At 45.1% G+C, this 16359-nt stretch overlaps 1 protein-coding gene across 1 annotated transcript in view; it reads left to right on the top strand.

Annotated features, from left to right (window-relative positions):
• pcbp4 (poly(rC) binding protein 4) overlaps nucleotides 1–15210 on the top strand; it is a 33327-nt gene extending 18117 nt beyond the window's left edge. The window contains exons 6-7 of the mRNA XM_085275695.1: nucleotides 7549–7718; nucleotides 13589–15210. Coding sequence (XP_085131821.1) covers nucleotides 7549–7718; nucleotides 13589–14030 — 612 coding nt within the window. The 3' untranslated portion in view covers nucleotides 14031–15210. The remainder of the gene's footprint in view (nucleotides 1–7548; nucleotides 7719–13588) is intronic.
• The last annotated feature ends 1149 nt before the right edge of the window (nucleotides 15211–16359 follow it).

The raw sequence follows: 16359 nt of genomic DNA, 5'->3' as shown, positions 1-16359 counted from the left end.
AGCGGGAGGAGCCCGAGCACAGCCAGACAGTGTGTTTTTCCCATTGACACAGTGAGAGTATATATATTCCCTCTTTCTGCCTCACTTGACTCTTCCTCCACTTTGCCTCTCTCGGCATCCATCAGCGAGTGTTAGCCAGTCATTCAGTCTGTCACACATCAGCTGCTTAGAGCTGCCATCAGCTCTGTCCACACACACACACACACACACACACACACACACACACACACACACACACACACACACACACTAATATGAGGACAACAAATTCAAGCGAACCCTTTACATCTACTGGGTGTCAGGGATGATTAACAGGAAACAGGCTCTGGGTCTTCACAGTGCTTAATTTTAAATGTCTGACATCCTGTCAGCAGCTGGATCACTTTAAATAACTTTATTAACTTCAGTTTAAAAAGTGATTTTTTTTAAACAAGTGAATGCATCACTGTTCAAACGAACTCCAGTTTACATTTCCCTGCACGAATCATTCATATTCATAGTGTGCATACTGAGACGGCAACGTTCACATGGCCGGACGGACGTTTCTGGACCGTCACTAACACGTCAGCTTTTTGGAGCCATGAATGACCTGATATCTGCCAATCAGTATTCAGCAACATCCAAATGAAATCCTTGAATTTCACTCCCTGAAACTGGAGCTCAGACTTCTGAGATTGTCTCTTAGTACCGTTAACTCCACAGCAGCCATATTATTGATCAGATAATTGGATTAAAAATGCTCCAGAAGGTCCAGAGGTCCAGCTCAGGGACTCCAGTAACTGAGGGAGGCTAGCAGCTACTGCCGCCTGTGTCTGCTCTGAAGTTCAGGGTTTTAACGCAGGAGACTTTGGGCACTGACTCACTGCTGGAGCCTCGAGTGGACGTTAGAGGAACTGCAGTTTTTGGCACTAGTGCCTTGGCTCAGTTTTGCAGCTCTAGAGGTTGCTCCTTGGCCGGTGACTGAGAGGTCGAGCAAACTACAGTATAAACCTGCAGATGGCACTTCGCTCTCTCGATATTTTTGTCCTCGTCAGTGCTTCTGAAAAAGGCTGATGTGTAGCTGCTATCAGCCTGCTGTGATCTGTTTATCAAGAGAAGATCTTTAATATCTGCTTGTGAATACAAAGATGTGCCAAAGGAGCAAAGGAGCAGCAGGTTCATTCAAAGCAGTAATTATTAGTGAGGAGGGTTAAAGATGAGATGTTTCTGCACCTGGATAATAGTCTGTGATGAGGGCCGGCGTTAGTAAAGAAATAACACTATCTTTATCCATGCCTCATTGCCTAACAGGAGACTTGATTTCTCCTGAGGAATTCACACAGTCGTGTTCAGTCACACTGGCCTCTCTGTGGCTTCAGCTCGAGAAAAGAAAAACAGCAGCGCGAGGTCATTTCTTTCCCGGAAACTCTCCATCTCCATTCTGACAAGATAATCAACACCTCCGCAGGTGCCGTCACCTTCCAGGTTTAAATGAAGTCGCAGTTTCGAGGCCTCTCGGGGCCTCCATTCAGGCCTTTGTGTGCCGTTAGCGTGGACAGACTCGTGCAGAGAAACGCATCAGACGTGCAGCCCCGCTCGTGTGCGTTGACGACTGGCCGGAGAGAATAAGACGCACAAAAGCACACAGCAGAGAGGAGCTTAAGACCCGGCGCATGCAAGTGTGTGATATGTTTGTGAGTCACTGAGCAGAGCCAAGCAGAGCAGCTTAATGACATCCTATAGCTCACAGTTAGCGATTTAACAACAGCAGTCTCCCCCCTCTCTCCTTCAGTAAACCTCTCCAAATTACAGAGGCAGCAGGGAATCGCCCAAAAATAGCCCTCGCCCTGTCCTCGTCCTCCCCTGCGCTTCGGCTTCAAGCTGATTTTACCCACCAGCTCTTACACAAAGCTGCTCGCTGGGGAACACGGCATCCTGTGAAAACCACACATTTCCAGAGCAACCAACCTTGGAGACGGAGCAAAAAACAAACCTCGTCTCCCCAGTCGCCCCGCGCTCATCCTTCCCGTCACGTCATTTTTATTTACATTGAAGATCAAATATGAGCAATATTTTAAGTACTTAGTTCGTGAGTTGGGTGTTATCAGTGGTTCGGGCACCGTACCAGACAGGAGGCTTTCCACTCCCCAATCATTCGACGTCTTCATTTAGTCCAGAGTTTTGGCATGAAAGAAGGAAATCCCAGGATCATCTCATTCCTGAAAATAACAGCAGGTCTTTAGCCACCAGTATACTCACCGTGCTGGTCACCTCATCACTGCCACATTCATTAAGGTTCGGCATTATGGCGCAGGTAGTATTCGCCTGAACGACAGGCATCGTCAACACTTTCACATCAAGGTTCAAGGTTCTTCATCAGTGCAGATATAAGAGGAGGAGACGTCAAAGCCACATGCAAAGAAATTGCTTTGTTTCAAGTTGAGGCGTGCGTGACCGCCAGAACCATGGTTTGCATCCACTTTGTTGTTCACTGCTTCTACCAGGAGCTGCATGAGCTGCTTGGCGGGCTGTCGGCGAGCTGAAGCATTCATGTAAATTCTCCATGTTATCCATAATGCCAGAATTCTTGGATTTACTTTTGGCATGGAAGACATGACCAAAGAGCCTCGCAGGATGAAGGCCAAGTAATGACAAACATGAAAATAACACAAACCAAACAGAAAACATAAGGTGTATTATCCAGTGTGAAAAGCCGTCTCCGAATCTGACGAGGAGGTTTATGTAATAGACACGGGCGTCTCCGTCACCTTCAGACGAGCAGATGGTCTCGAGTTTCTGGTGTGAAGAGCTAGACTTTAATCTAGACGAAGCTAAGCAGCTGGTTTTTAGGTCCAAGTCTACAAGTGCTGAAAGCTACAAAGAACAAAATGCAGTGATTTTAGTTCTTACTAAGTGAGTCATCACATCACTGAAGGCTGTCACAGAGCGTGCAAGTGTAGAAGTGTGAGCCTGGCTCCACTCGAGGTTGTTAAAAGGGGGTTTTTCCTTCCCACTGTCGCCAAGTGCTTGTTCATAACCATAGTCTGATGGTTGGGGTTTTCTCTGCATTATTGTCTTTACCTCACAGTGTAAAGCACCATAGGCCAACTATCTGGTCGTTAAGTGATGACGCGACGAATCCTACTTCCGGGTCTAAAGTAGTCTGCGTTTAATATGGCTTTTGTGTTGTTACCATGTTTAATGTTTTGTATTTTCTTCTATTTAATCTCAAAAAGCTCCTAAAACAGTCAGTGATCACTGTTGACCTCCCTCGGCTTTTATTACCGCTAATCATTTATTTAAGCTCAGTTTTTAAAACCTTAGGATGTAACTACAGCCCAGCCCATGCTGCAGTATATGAATGACTAACCTCGTATTGGGGATGGATTATCTCAGTTGTTCTCCTGGCTGAAGTTTGGTCCTTTTACAGCATCCTGCCATGCGATTACATTTGTTCCTGACCACCGAGAACACTCACGTTAACTTTTATCGAGTGGAAAAAAAGTTAGCTTGTTTATATTATGCTAACATAGCTGTGTCGCTAGCGATCACGTAGCACATCGTTATATACCAGCTAGCCAAACTTCAGTAACCCTACAAACGTCACTGCTGTTTAGTTTTCTGTCTTCATTTATGCTGGAAGTGATAACAGAGCTGTACGTTTGAATTTGTTTCCAAAACCCCGCAGTCAGGACATGCTATATTGTATTTAGATAGAAGCTAGCGAGCTAACTCCCTGCTAACTTCTAACTCCGTTAAATGTCATAAATTCCGTTTTCATGGATGCCTGGATGTTAAACTCAATTGTTACACCTGGTAGAGCAGAACGCTGATCATTTTATTAAAGATGAAAGACTTTAGACAGTTTTCAACTCTCAGTAATGCCATAGTGATCGTTTGATATATGGACCTGCAGCGGAGTTTAGGCCCAGACACGGCTAGTGACGTCAGACTGAACGACCGGATTGTTGTTGGTGCTATATAATCAGTGTTGGGGAGTAACGGAATACATGTACCGCCGTTACGTATTTAGAATACAAAATATGAGTAACTGTATTCCGTTACAGTTACCGTTTAAAAAGGTGGTATTCAGAATACAGTTACTTTGTTGAAATAAATGGATTACACTGCGGTACTTTCCTGTTTCATATTGTCGCGGGTCAGGACTGTTTGGGTTTTGTTTGACAGCTACGTTCTTTCGTTCCAGGCGGCAGCGTTACGGTTGCCATGGTTACAGGGCGACGCTCTCTCTCTCTCTCTCTGCGACTGTGTGTTTCCTGGGTGAGAGAGCGCCTTTTCGTTGTTGTTGTTGTTGTGCTAAGCTAACAGGCAGAATGCTACAAGCATAGCTCTAAAGAATGCAGCATCATGGGCAGTGTAGTCCGTGTTGCAGGGAGAATGGACTGCCACACACGTTATGTGTCTGTGAGCGCGAGGAGGGAGAAAAAGGGGAGTGGAAAGGTACGAGTTGTCGTCGAGCAAAAACGGGAGCTGGAAGCATGTAAATATAATAATAACCACTGCAGCCAAGAAGAGAGCCTGACGAGCCCAGCTGTAAGTAAGCTATTAAGACTCGACTGTACACCGTGTTCGTGTTTTCCTCCGAAAACAATAAGTTCCGTTGCAGCAGTCTTTCAACGCCTCTCTCTGTCTCTCGCAAGAAAAATTGACCCACACAACAAAGTAAAGCTATTTTTCGGCTACGAGCCGACAGGGACCCCGCCGTATTAGTCAGAGGTCCCTTTACTACAGTTCGGAGTCGCGGACCTTCAGTAACAGTAATAAATCACACAGCAATAGCACATTCACGTTGTTGTAAAAAGCACGATAATATATTAAGTAATCCAAAGTATTCAGAATACGTTACTCTCATTGAGTAACGTAACGGAATACGTTACAGAATACATTTTGGGGCATGTATTCTGTATTCTGTAACGGAATACATTTTAAAAGTAACCTTTCCAACACTGTATATAATAAAAACTGAATTTAAGCTAAACTCAAGGGAAGCAGGCTGATAGCAACTCTCAGGTTAGCCAGCAAAATAAAAAAAACCCTGAGCTAGAAAAAGTGCTACAGTCTCACCAATAAGAAACTTTTTGCAGTTTTTCAAAATAAAAGTGAAAATTTTCTGCGTGTCTTCATGCTGACTGATGACCCCTGATGTACGAACATATTTAACCAGTATTCAGTGAGTCTGTGCACAGACGTCTTCATCCACAGGTAGTCACGCACCTGTATGACTTTAAACTGTGTTAATACTTGTTCAGCAATCAGAGATGGAGACATTTAAAGGTTAGTGTGTGTGTACATCTTTGTTTCCCTGGATATCTGCCAGTCTGCTGGTGGTGACTCACAGGAGGATGGTAATTATTCAATGAGCACGTTTGTGAGGTCAAACAGCGGCTAAGAGGGATCTCATGCAAATGGTTGTAACCCGGTTGTCATTGGCCAGCACTTTGTTTGTCAGTGTCTCTAATGCGCACGCACACAGACACACACTTAAATTATCAAAGACCTTTCTGAGAATACCTCTCTACAGTGCAGATCTACTCACTCTTTCGTGCACAGAGGAACAGAAAGAGGCCGTTACAGGGAGGCAATAAAGCAACGAATGAGATGAAGGCAAAAAGTGACTAAAGGGAAGCTCGGGGTCGTTAGTGGATTAAAGTGAGAAGCCGAGAGCAGCGATGAGTCATGCTTTAAAAAGAAGAGGATGGTGGTGGCTCAGCAGAGAGAGGAGCTTCTGTCCACATGTCAAACAGAGGGCTGCTTTAATCCGAGGCATTAAAGGAGATGCTCCTGATGGTTCATCAGTGCTTCAAGTAATAACCCAAACTTTAAATTACATAGAAATGCATCCCATATCAATTCTGCCCATTTTCAGTGAGCTGATACAAGTGATGCTTTTAAAGAATAATTGTTCCCAGTTGAGTCTGCAGCAACAACAGAGCTTATTTTTCAGACAGCATTTCTCCATTTCATAGATTGACCAGAATCGCGTCTTATGGCTTTAGCTGGTTTTGAAGATGCGCTCTGGAACGGGAGGAACACGACAGGAAACGCTCCTTCGCGTGCCGCCGTCGTTCCCGTCAAAACGAGTTCGCTGAAGTCAGGACTTCAGAAGAAACTTCCTGTCATAACAAGTCATTAACCTGAAATGACACATATACATAATCTGTAATATATGAGCAAACAATTCACTGCAGATGATAAAGTTAATCAATTATACATCTTCTGCTGTGATCAATTTCAGGCCAATCAGCTGTGCCGAGGGTTAATTGGCTCATTCTTTACCAGTTTCCACAGTGGGCATCATATTGGTGTTATGTTTTTAATTGGATGACACCAACAGCCTGCACGCTGACATTAGTCTTCATTATCTCCTTTGCATAACTTTTATATCCTCCAAATACGCCTGACCTCGTCTGCTCCTCATTTTTAGAGCTGAAAGAGAAAATATCAGCAGGAAGAACAAGTCTTTAAAATGCTTTGTCTAAAAATATTCAGAGCCAGGCTTTGGTTTGATCTTTTTTATCTGTTCCTTAAAAGGAAGCAGGTGATCTGGGATTGTCACAGGTCCGGGGAGCTTCTGTTTAATGGCTCAGAGGAACTTTATAGATACTTTACACGAGAGTTGAAGAAAGAAGTGATGGCAAAGTTTTCACAGTTGTGAAATGTGAGTCCTCTTTACTTACTGAGGGTAGCGCTCGTTGTTCATCTGTTCAGAGCTGCACTTTTACCTAGCCAGCCGTGTTTCCTCCTCTGGAACAAACTTTTATAGCTGGAAACCCCCCCCCCCCCCGTCTGTTCCAGCCCTGACCTCTCAGTCCTCGTCTTATAATTAGGATAAACAAGTCTTGTAATTACAAAATCTTTCAGTTACCTCCCAACTTTTTTTGCCTTCTTAACTGCAAAAATGCATCAGACAGAACAGTTTCATTTCTTATAAATTTAGCTCCAGATGCATAGCTGGCACCGTGCAGACATGCTGCCACCTGACAAGCCTGCCGTCTTAAAAAAAAAATAATGAGACACATTTACTGACACAGAGGTGAGCTCAGTAACTACCTGTCTGTGGTTGCTGTGACACCTACTGTGTGACAAACCCCCGCTGAGACCAGGATAGCTCACACCGGGACCCTCGCCCAGCTCACGGCAGGCAGATGAGTCAGAGTTCACCGCCTGGTGCTGTCCCATATTATTAGACACCAGCAGATAACAAGATGGAAGGATGGAAAATAAACTGAAGGCAGAGAACGAAGGCTGGAGGTTCATGTGGGGAAGTTAGAAGGTCTACGAGCCGTGAGTTTTTTAACCCGTCACACCAGATGTAAAGGCAGACTGAGGGTCTGACAGCAAGTGCAGGGAAACAAAAAACAGACCTCAAACTGGTAAGTAAGCTGAGCTTCCAGTTACATGCTGTCAACAAGTGAGAAAATCATCACATTAAGGCTCACAGACAACCAAGTGCTTTGAAAGTCTTTGCATTTGCCACCGTCAGAGTTCACTGAAGCCACGGTCCACCTGTAAAAGCCTCTAATCCTCTCCGTGTCTCCCTCCTCACAGCTGATTGGCTCAATCATCGGCCGCCAGGGCACCAAGATAAACGAGATCCGGCAGGTATCGGGGGCTCAGATCAAGATCGGCAGTCAGATCGACAGCACCAGCGACCGCCACGTCACCATCAGCGGCACGCCGATCGCCATCAACCTGGCTCAGTATTTAATCACTTCATGGTAAGCATCCGGAGGAAGAGGCGGGTATGAGAAGCAACGAGTGCTGCAGGAGAGCACGAGGCTGTAGACAAACGCCTCACATTAGACCGCTCCTTCTTCCCCAAATCAGCACTTTGATTCGCTGCTTTATTAACAGCAGCTGTAGGTACAAGAGTCAGGCTGTTGTCACGCCACAGAGAGAGGTGTGTCATTATATACCTTAATGTTTGGTGGGTAAATGGCAAAAGGCGAGCAGCACTCTCACAGGAAGTGCAGCAGTCGAGCAAATGTAAATGAGTTTGATCCTCTCGCCAGTTAGAGCAGCGTCGCAGTGTTCTCTCCTCCTCTGCCGTGCATGCACCGTCAGGTACATCTGCAGGATGCATCACATGACAATTACTGCCTGATAAGAAAGAAATCGAGCTCTATATCGAACGCAGCGGACACGTCGGCCTCACCTTCTCCTCGCCATTTAATCAGAAATATAAGCGACATGTGGTACGCACCGCCAGCTCGCTTTAATACAAGTAACCACCAGCATGAATATGCAAATTGGTCATTGGACTCTGGATGAAATTGATATTTGACTTACCACTCAGCCTGCCACCGACAGCGGGGAGAATAGGCAAGTGACACACACATAAATACTGACAGCTCACACACACACACACACACGCGCACACACACACACACACACACACACACACACACACACACACGTACACACACACACACACACACACGCACGGGTCAGCCTCGGTCAGTCTGAAATGTCAGGTCAGAGAAGGTGAGAGCAGTCGCTGGAGAATCCCTGACAAATTTGCTCTTTTCTATTATTTCTTTAATCGGTTACACACGGACACGGCGATCTGCCCGAGCTCATCCAATCTCCGTCCTCCTTCAGCGGGTCGCTCGCAGGTTGACGGGAAAAAGATGGAACTCAGACTCCGGCTTCTCTGTGGAGCTTTTCTTCCAACACAACCCGCACCTTTATAAGCCGTCGTCTCCCACCTGAGCAGTTCCTGCGCTTCTTTTTTGGAGTTTTCTTCTGTAGAAGAATTCTGAAGCTTTATGGTAAACCTGAGTTTCTCCAGTCTGTGGGAGAAACGCATCTTTGTGCTTTCACGGGACAGGGAGGGGGGGATGTGGAGCTCCTTGAACAGTTAACCAGGTCAGGATCACGTTCACCTCCTGCGTTTATTTAAATTGCTGCATCACATGGAAAAGCTGTAGATTGCACTGCGCGACGCGGTCACGGCGCTCCACCCTACGTCTTTGTTTTGTGCTGAACGGAGGATGATCGCTCTGATGTGAACGGGACTCGATCGCTCACGCCTTGGAGCGCGCTCCCTATGGACCTCTTATGCAATCAGAAAACCCGCCGAACATGAACCCAACGAGACACAACAAGTGTTTCCGTCCCTATGTTCAGTCAGCTGATGCTTTCAAGATGGCTGCCAGCAAATAATGAAGCCTTATTCAAATATTAACAAACGCAGAGATACAAACTTTGATGCTTACATTACAGTATATCTGAATATTGTCTTTATGAGCAGTAAAACCTTGGCAGGAGGGAGAACAAAATATTTCATATCCTCCAAGGTTCCTTAGATATGAAATGGATTCTTTAAAAAAACCAAAGTAGTTAAACTGACAGATATTGTGGAACGTCCCATAAACTAAAAGACAGTACACATGAACTCAAAAGGAGTCCAAACCACAAAAGAAGCGCGTATTCTCGGAAAAGTGGTTGCAGGAGGTGAGCTGGCTTCAAACAAATGATGAACGCACAGAGATGTGGTGCAGAATGTGCCGTGAAAATCCCACTCTAGCGGACAAAAACAGTGCCTTTTATATGTACGCAAACATGCTTCTTATCTGGTGCGTGTCTTTTATTTTGACACCTGTGGATCACTTATGTGCACCCCTGTCTATACAGATAGCCGGCTGCATCCCAGAAACATCAGCCTGTCAGACTGTGTGAATCCAGCAATATAGACATATATGTCTATATATACTGTATTTTCCGCACTATAAGGCGCACTTAAAATCCTTTAATTTTCTCAAAAATCGACAGTGTGCCTTATAATCCGGTGTGCCTTATGTATGAACTCTGGTTGTACTTACTGACCTTGAAACCGATTTTATGTGCTACACGGCGCTCAGAAATCTGTCAAAAATGTTTTAGTACGACTTTGGTAAGCTACGAAGCCGCACCGCTTGATGGATTGTTGGAGCATTACAGAGTTAAAAACTGTCTAAATTCTTTCATCTTTAATAAAATGATCAGCGTTGCTGCTTTACCAGGTGTAACAATGAAGTTTAACATCCAGGCATCCATGAAAACAGGATTTATTACATTTAACAGAGTTAAAAGTTAGCAGGAAGTTAGCTCACTAGTTTCCACCTAAACATGATATAGCATGTTCTGACTGAGAGATTTCTGAAACATTAAAACGTACAGCTCTGCTATCACTTCCAACATAAATGAAGACAGAAAACTAAACAGCAGTGACGTTTGTAGGGTTACTGAAGTTGGACTAGCTGGTATATAATGATGTGCTACGTGGTGGCTAGCTAACAGCTATGTTAGCATAAACACAGTAAAGCTGGAGGATGAACGCTAACTTTTTTCCACTCGATAAAAGTTAACGTGAAGGTTCCTGATGGTTGGGGACAAATGCAATCGCATGGCAGGATGCTGTAAATGGCCCAACCTTCAGTCAGGAGAACAACTGAGATAATCCATCCACAATACGAGGTTAGTCATTAATATACTGCAACAACATGGGAATAGAGCAGCCGTGAGAGAATTCAACATTAATGAATCAATGGTACAGAAGTGGAGGAAGCAAGAAGAATGAGCTGAGTAAAGTTTGACTTATCTGACTGTTTTGTTTCGCTTAATGTGCCTTATGGTCTGAAAAATACGGTATATAGATATGTGAGGGTATCAGGTACGATCAGAGCTCTGCAGTAAAAAGGTGTGACAGGGGTGCATCTGTCAAATGATCTACCCTCCGATTGTTTCACTTACACAGTAGTGAAGTCACATTGAAACAATGCTTCCTGCACAGCTTGATATTGAGTCTCTGTAACGGACACGGTCACTGCCTGAGTGTGATCAACTTTAAGCTTTTAGAAAGAAAGAAAGAAAGAAAGAAAGAAAGTGTACTTTATTGGTCCCCGTGGGGAAAATCCCTCTCTGCATTTAACCCATTCACTCAGTGAAGCAGTGGGCAGCCACTGGGCGCCCGGGGAGCAGTGTGTAGGGACGGTACCTTGCTCAGGGGTACCTCAGGGTAGTTGTTCAGGGGAATCGAACCCCCGACCTTCCGATCATGGGGCCACCACTCTACCTACTGAGCTATCCCTGCCCTTTTTATAACGCTGTCAGGTTCTAATCGGGCCCACACCATGAGCAACAACCTTTACAGATTGAACTTGTAATTGTACAATATCTGTCGTTGTAACCACTTCTGCAGTGAAATATGTGTAAACATGAATCAGTTTCATATGTGGGCGACGTTAGAGAATATGAAATCACTGCTTTGTTCTGCCTCCTGTGAGGCCTAGCACTACTTTTTAGGTTTCCACTGCATGACTACACTTCAAGGAAATCCAGATACAAGCCTGTGTTTAAATAACAGAGACACAACAACACACAGAATGGAAAATCCATCCAAGTAAATACAAAGACAGAATGTGTCCGTGAGCACAGACAGATTGTTTACGCCATGAGACCCGGCTGTCTTTTTTGTGGCTGGTCTTGCCGAAGCGAACACGATGCCAAACACAGTCTGAACTCCTGCAGCTGAATCTGCAGTACAAGAGGAGCTAATGTAATGTAACGGGTGTCCGCCTATTAAAAACAGCTGGAGCGTCCTAAAGCGGCAGAGGAGGCCTCTGCGTGTTAAGCAGCTGAAAGTTGTCTCACATCAAGCAAGAACAGGAAACTACAGCCGCTGCTCTCCTGAGGACGCTCAGTGTTGTTAAACGAGGAAGTGATGATGCAACTCAGAGGCAAACATGTTCCTGTCAAACTTTTCTGAATCGAGTTCAAAATGAGCAGTTCTCAGTTTAACATCGACATGTTGCCTTAACTGTAGTGTTTAAATGGGGGGCATCACCTATTGATGGAGCTGTGCATTGAAGGAAGTCTTTCAGAGGATAAGGTCTCAGTGACCTGGGAGTTTTCCTCCCGGTGACATGAACCACTGCTGACTTTCAAACAGGGAGTGTAACATAAGCCTTCAAAAGCAAACTCTTCACAGCATTCTTCGTTTAATAGTACTCGATTCCACTTCATTACTTCGTTTAGTCGTTTAACTGAAAGTGTCACCCATACACCTTCAAGAAACTTTAGAGCAGGGGTCTCAAACTCCAGTCCTCGAGGGCCGGTGTCCTGCAACTTTTCCATGTGCCCCTGGTGCAGTACACCTGAATACAATTAGCATGCTGAAGTGGTAACCCCTAACCCTTCTCAAGTAAATGTAAGTTCGTAAGTGTTTGAAAAATGTACTCCTAAAAGTACTTTTATTGCACCGTGTTCATTCACTCATGAGCTGCTGTAACATGAATCAAATGGCTGAATTGCCACCTCAGCATGCAGTCAAGTTCTATAGAGTCTTTCTAGTGACCTACTAATTGTATTCAGGTGTGTTGCAACAGGGACACATGGAAAAGTTGCAGGACACCGGCCCTCGAGGACTGGAGTTTGAGACCCCTGCTTTAGAGTGAGCAGACGTTTTGGCCTTTGTTGGTGTTCCTGTGCACTCGGGAATGTTTAACAGTACGTTTCTAATGCCGGGAACACTCCAGCTTCATGTTTGACCTGCTGTCTGATAGTTTCATGAACACATTTACATTGTGTGTGTGAATGGGTGGACGACTGGGTGTGTAAAGCGCTTTGGGGTTCCTAGGGGGGGGACTAGTAAAAGCGCTATACAAATACAGGCCATTTACCATTTACATTTAATAACCAGTGAAATAATTGTGTTAAAAGCAGAAAAGCTACAGTTTGAATCACATTTAGAGTCTCAGCTGTGCAAATACATGCGATAACATTCAAACACAAAGACAGGAACAGTTGCCGTGCAGCGTTGCCCCAAGGCAACTACAAGAAAAACTCGAGTATTCAACATGCGAGGAAATAAAAACCTTTAAAAATACTGACACACACACACACACACACACACACACACACACACACACACACTTATTTACAGTTCATGTCATTTTAAATAAGATTTTAAGTGAAAGTCCTGCCTTTGAATCATGCTTGTTAGTGATTCAAACAGCTGATTGGATTATGTTTTCAGCTGGTTGCACTGATTTAGGAAATATGAAGAGGACGCGGGGCTGCGTGCCCGCCCACCTCTCACTGTTTTATGGTGATTGATGCTAAAATGTGCAGAACATTTCTTTTAGTTAAAACATGAGGTGAGAAGCTCCCACAGAGATGAGCACAGACCCGCACAAAGGATTTCTTTCCTGTTTTTGAAGCAGCGTCCTGTCTGACGGAGCGTCCATGCTAATTTTTCTGATGGTTTTGTTCCCTCCTCCCTAAGCCCCCTCCCAAGCCATCACCCCAACTTATACAGCACACCCCCCATCTGTACAGCGAACTCCCCTACAATAATCTGTTGCAACCTCCAGCCAAACACGCCCGTCTTATGATTTGAGTTTTGTCAGATTTCCGTTTGTTCATTTTTACAGATCCTGTTTTTTTTTTGTCTTTTTTTCCCGTTTTTACTCTGATTTTTTTTAACATGTCTTTTATTTAACCCTCTAACCCTTCTCCATCCAAAATTCCCTCTCCTTGACCCCCTCCCCTCCTCCACCCTCCTTCCCCCCCCTTCCCTCCCCTCCACCTCCCCCTCCACCTCCAGTTTAGAGACCGCCAAATCCACCGCCCAGTCCTCCTCCATGCCGTCTCCCGTTGATCTGACCATGAGCTTCACCCAGCCCTCCCCCCCTGTCTCCGCCTCGTCCTCCTCCTCCTCCCCCCTGGCAGCGATGGGCGCCGCACTGCCCCATGCTCAAATCCTGGGCGCTCCCTACGCCTTCCCCCTCTCCAGCCTCCTGGGAGTGAAATCCATCCCCTACCTGGCACTCTCCACCCCTCCCGCCTCAGCAGCGGCAGCAGCGGCGGCGGCCGCAGCGGCCATCGGGGCTCCAATGCTACCAGCGTCAGTGCAGACGGCAGCGGCGACGGCAGCCGTTCCGGTTCAAGCTCACGCGGCGGCGGCCCTGGCGTCCTACACAGCCAAGATCTCGTCCTCAACCAATGGAATGAAGAAGCCGGAGAGACAGAAGTTTGCGCCGTACTAAACAAAGAGGTAGCTCCTGGCCGGGTTTAGACGTTAAGGGCCGTTTTTGGTTTTTCTTTTAGCACATTACTCATCGACTTGTTTGCCTCTCCACTTCTTCCTCTTCTTCTTCTTCTTTTTTTTTCTGACTGCCTAAAAGAATCAAAGTGGGATCGTTGGAACATGAATGATGTTGAATCATCCATGGAAGGCGTGCACGGCAGCAAACAAGCTTTTCTCTTTGGCTGTGGGGTTAGTGACGTCAAAAGTTTAAAGCTTGCAGTTCAGCTAACCGTGTCTCTGCGCTGTGGTCATAACCAAACCCTAAACCAGGGGTACAGCAGGTTCGTGTCTTGGACAAGTTTTTGTTCCATCACGTCTTCACATTGCGAGCAGTTCAAAGTGTTTAGTCGGTGCCGGGTCTTTTATTTTGGACCCAGCTCTTTACCGGCTGTCCTGTGTCTGACTTCCTGCCCTCCTCATATGCTTTCTGCAGCTTGATGTGGCTTCTGTCAAGAAATAAAAAGACCTGGTGCTATTCTGAGTGATGTGGAGCAGAGACCTGCTTCTCGGACACTTGTGAACCACTCCACGGTGGATTTACTGGGATTGCAATCATTGTCCTGAGTGACCGCAAGTAGCTCTGGTTGCTACCCTGGTATTGGAACATTGTGCAACCAGGTTGGGTGTATTCCCAGGATAAACCGATTTGACAAAGTCTTGGAAATCAAGGGGAAAAATAACAATTTTAACACAAGTTTCCTCAAACAGTGTTTCTGGGTTAAAATCATTCTGCTGTTTGTGTGGATCAGCAGCTATAGACCAAATAAACAGACCAGTGTAAAGTTAGCTGCATAACTAAAAACCACGACTGAGGGTCTTATTTACTGTCATGAAAGGATCGGGAGGACGACGGTCTCTCAGCAGATTTCGCCCAGTTTCCCCAAAGCACTGACGACTTGCATGTCAGACAGCATGTTTGTGCAATTAGACCAAAACCCACTGCCAAACATGATGTATGTGTAAGTTTGCAACCAGTGTCATGCTACCAAGGTGACAATGCACCAACAAGATCACTTTTACAAATATAACTGAGCACTATTGCAAAGGCTAACTCAACTACACCTCGAGCTAATAGGAAAAATCCCCAAAACAGAGCTGCACGCTCTCTGTAAATTCAAAAGTTTCTTATTGAATCATAAACGCTGAATAATTAACTCAGAACCTGCTGAGGGACTCTGACAGACTGCAGCGGCTCCAGTCACGGCTTTCAGAAATCAAATAAAGGAGGATTTCTGATTTTCATGCAGATATCCGTCTCAACTCCACAGAGTGGGAAATAAATTAAAGAAAAACAAATACAGGATGACGAATAACACTCTTCACCTTGCTTCTTTAACCTTTTTATATACCCAACAGCTTTTTCTTTCTTTGAGTAGCACTTTTAAAAACAAAGTTTCAGAACCTTTGAACACCTCAAAGCGAGGCATGTAGGACCAGAATGAAAAACACCAAAAGCAAAATAGGACAATCCTGTACAGCAGCTCTCTAAGGCTGATGGCTCACCACGTACAAACGACTCAGGGTCAATGGCTCCTCAATACTTTACCTGTCACTCAAACACAGACACAGCTGTAAAAAGTTCAGGAAAAAAATTTTGCTATACAGTCAGACAAACCTATGGATGCTTTAATGTCTCTGTCCCAGCCCGGATCCCGGACAAGCCCCAAAACGTTAGTTTTCCCAGTGGATGGAGGACAGTTGTTATTTCAATAGAAAACCAAGCAAAGATGAGAGAACAGTGCAAACTTTAAATTCATCCACTGATTGTTTGTGGGCACCACTGCAGAAGCAGAACTTTTACTTCAGATACTTTGGATGTGATAATACTTTATGGATTTTGAAAGCGAGACTCTTACTTGGCTCGTCGTTATTCCACATCCGACCACATAAAAACAGCTTTAAGGATGTTTCAGTCTGCTCCTTGATGTGGAAGTGTTCTTCTTCTTGTTAAATAATTTGAGACATTAACAGAAATTCATCTATTTGTCTGATTTTTAAAATTAAAAGTCAGGATCAGCAGGTCTGAGTCATCATTTTCCAACAATCCCACTTCTAAAAGTCCACCCCGACTTTATTTTTCCTCGCGTCTTTTTGCAGCTCGGCCCTTTTCCGAGTTCAGAGGGTTGGTGGGTGTTTGCAGCCCCTGATATTTAAGGTCATTTGGGCCACAAAGCCTGTAAAAGCCATAGAGACTATTCTGCTTTCCCCTCCTAGTCTGTGTCCTGCTCTTTTTGTCCCCTGCTCTTCGTCCTATTGTATACTCGCATATTTATTAACTATTGTGGAAT

The sequence above is a fragment of the Mchenga conophoros genome, linkage group LG5, assembly GCF_057382185.1.
Source record: "Mchenga conophoros isolate Kocher_MC1m ecotype Shallow Benthic linkage group LG5, M_conophoros_male_GT1.1, whole genome shotgun sequence".
NCBI classification, from domain to species: Eukaryota; Metazoa; Chordata; class Actinopteri; order Cichliformes; family Cichlidae; genus Mchenga; species Mchenga conophoros.
Note: the sequence above shows the minus strand (reverse complement) of the source record. Positions and strands in the feature narration are given on the sequence as shown.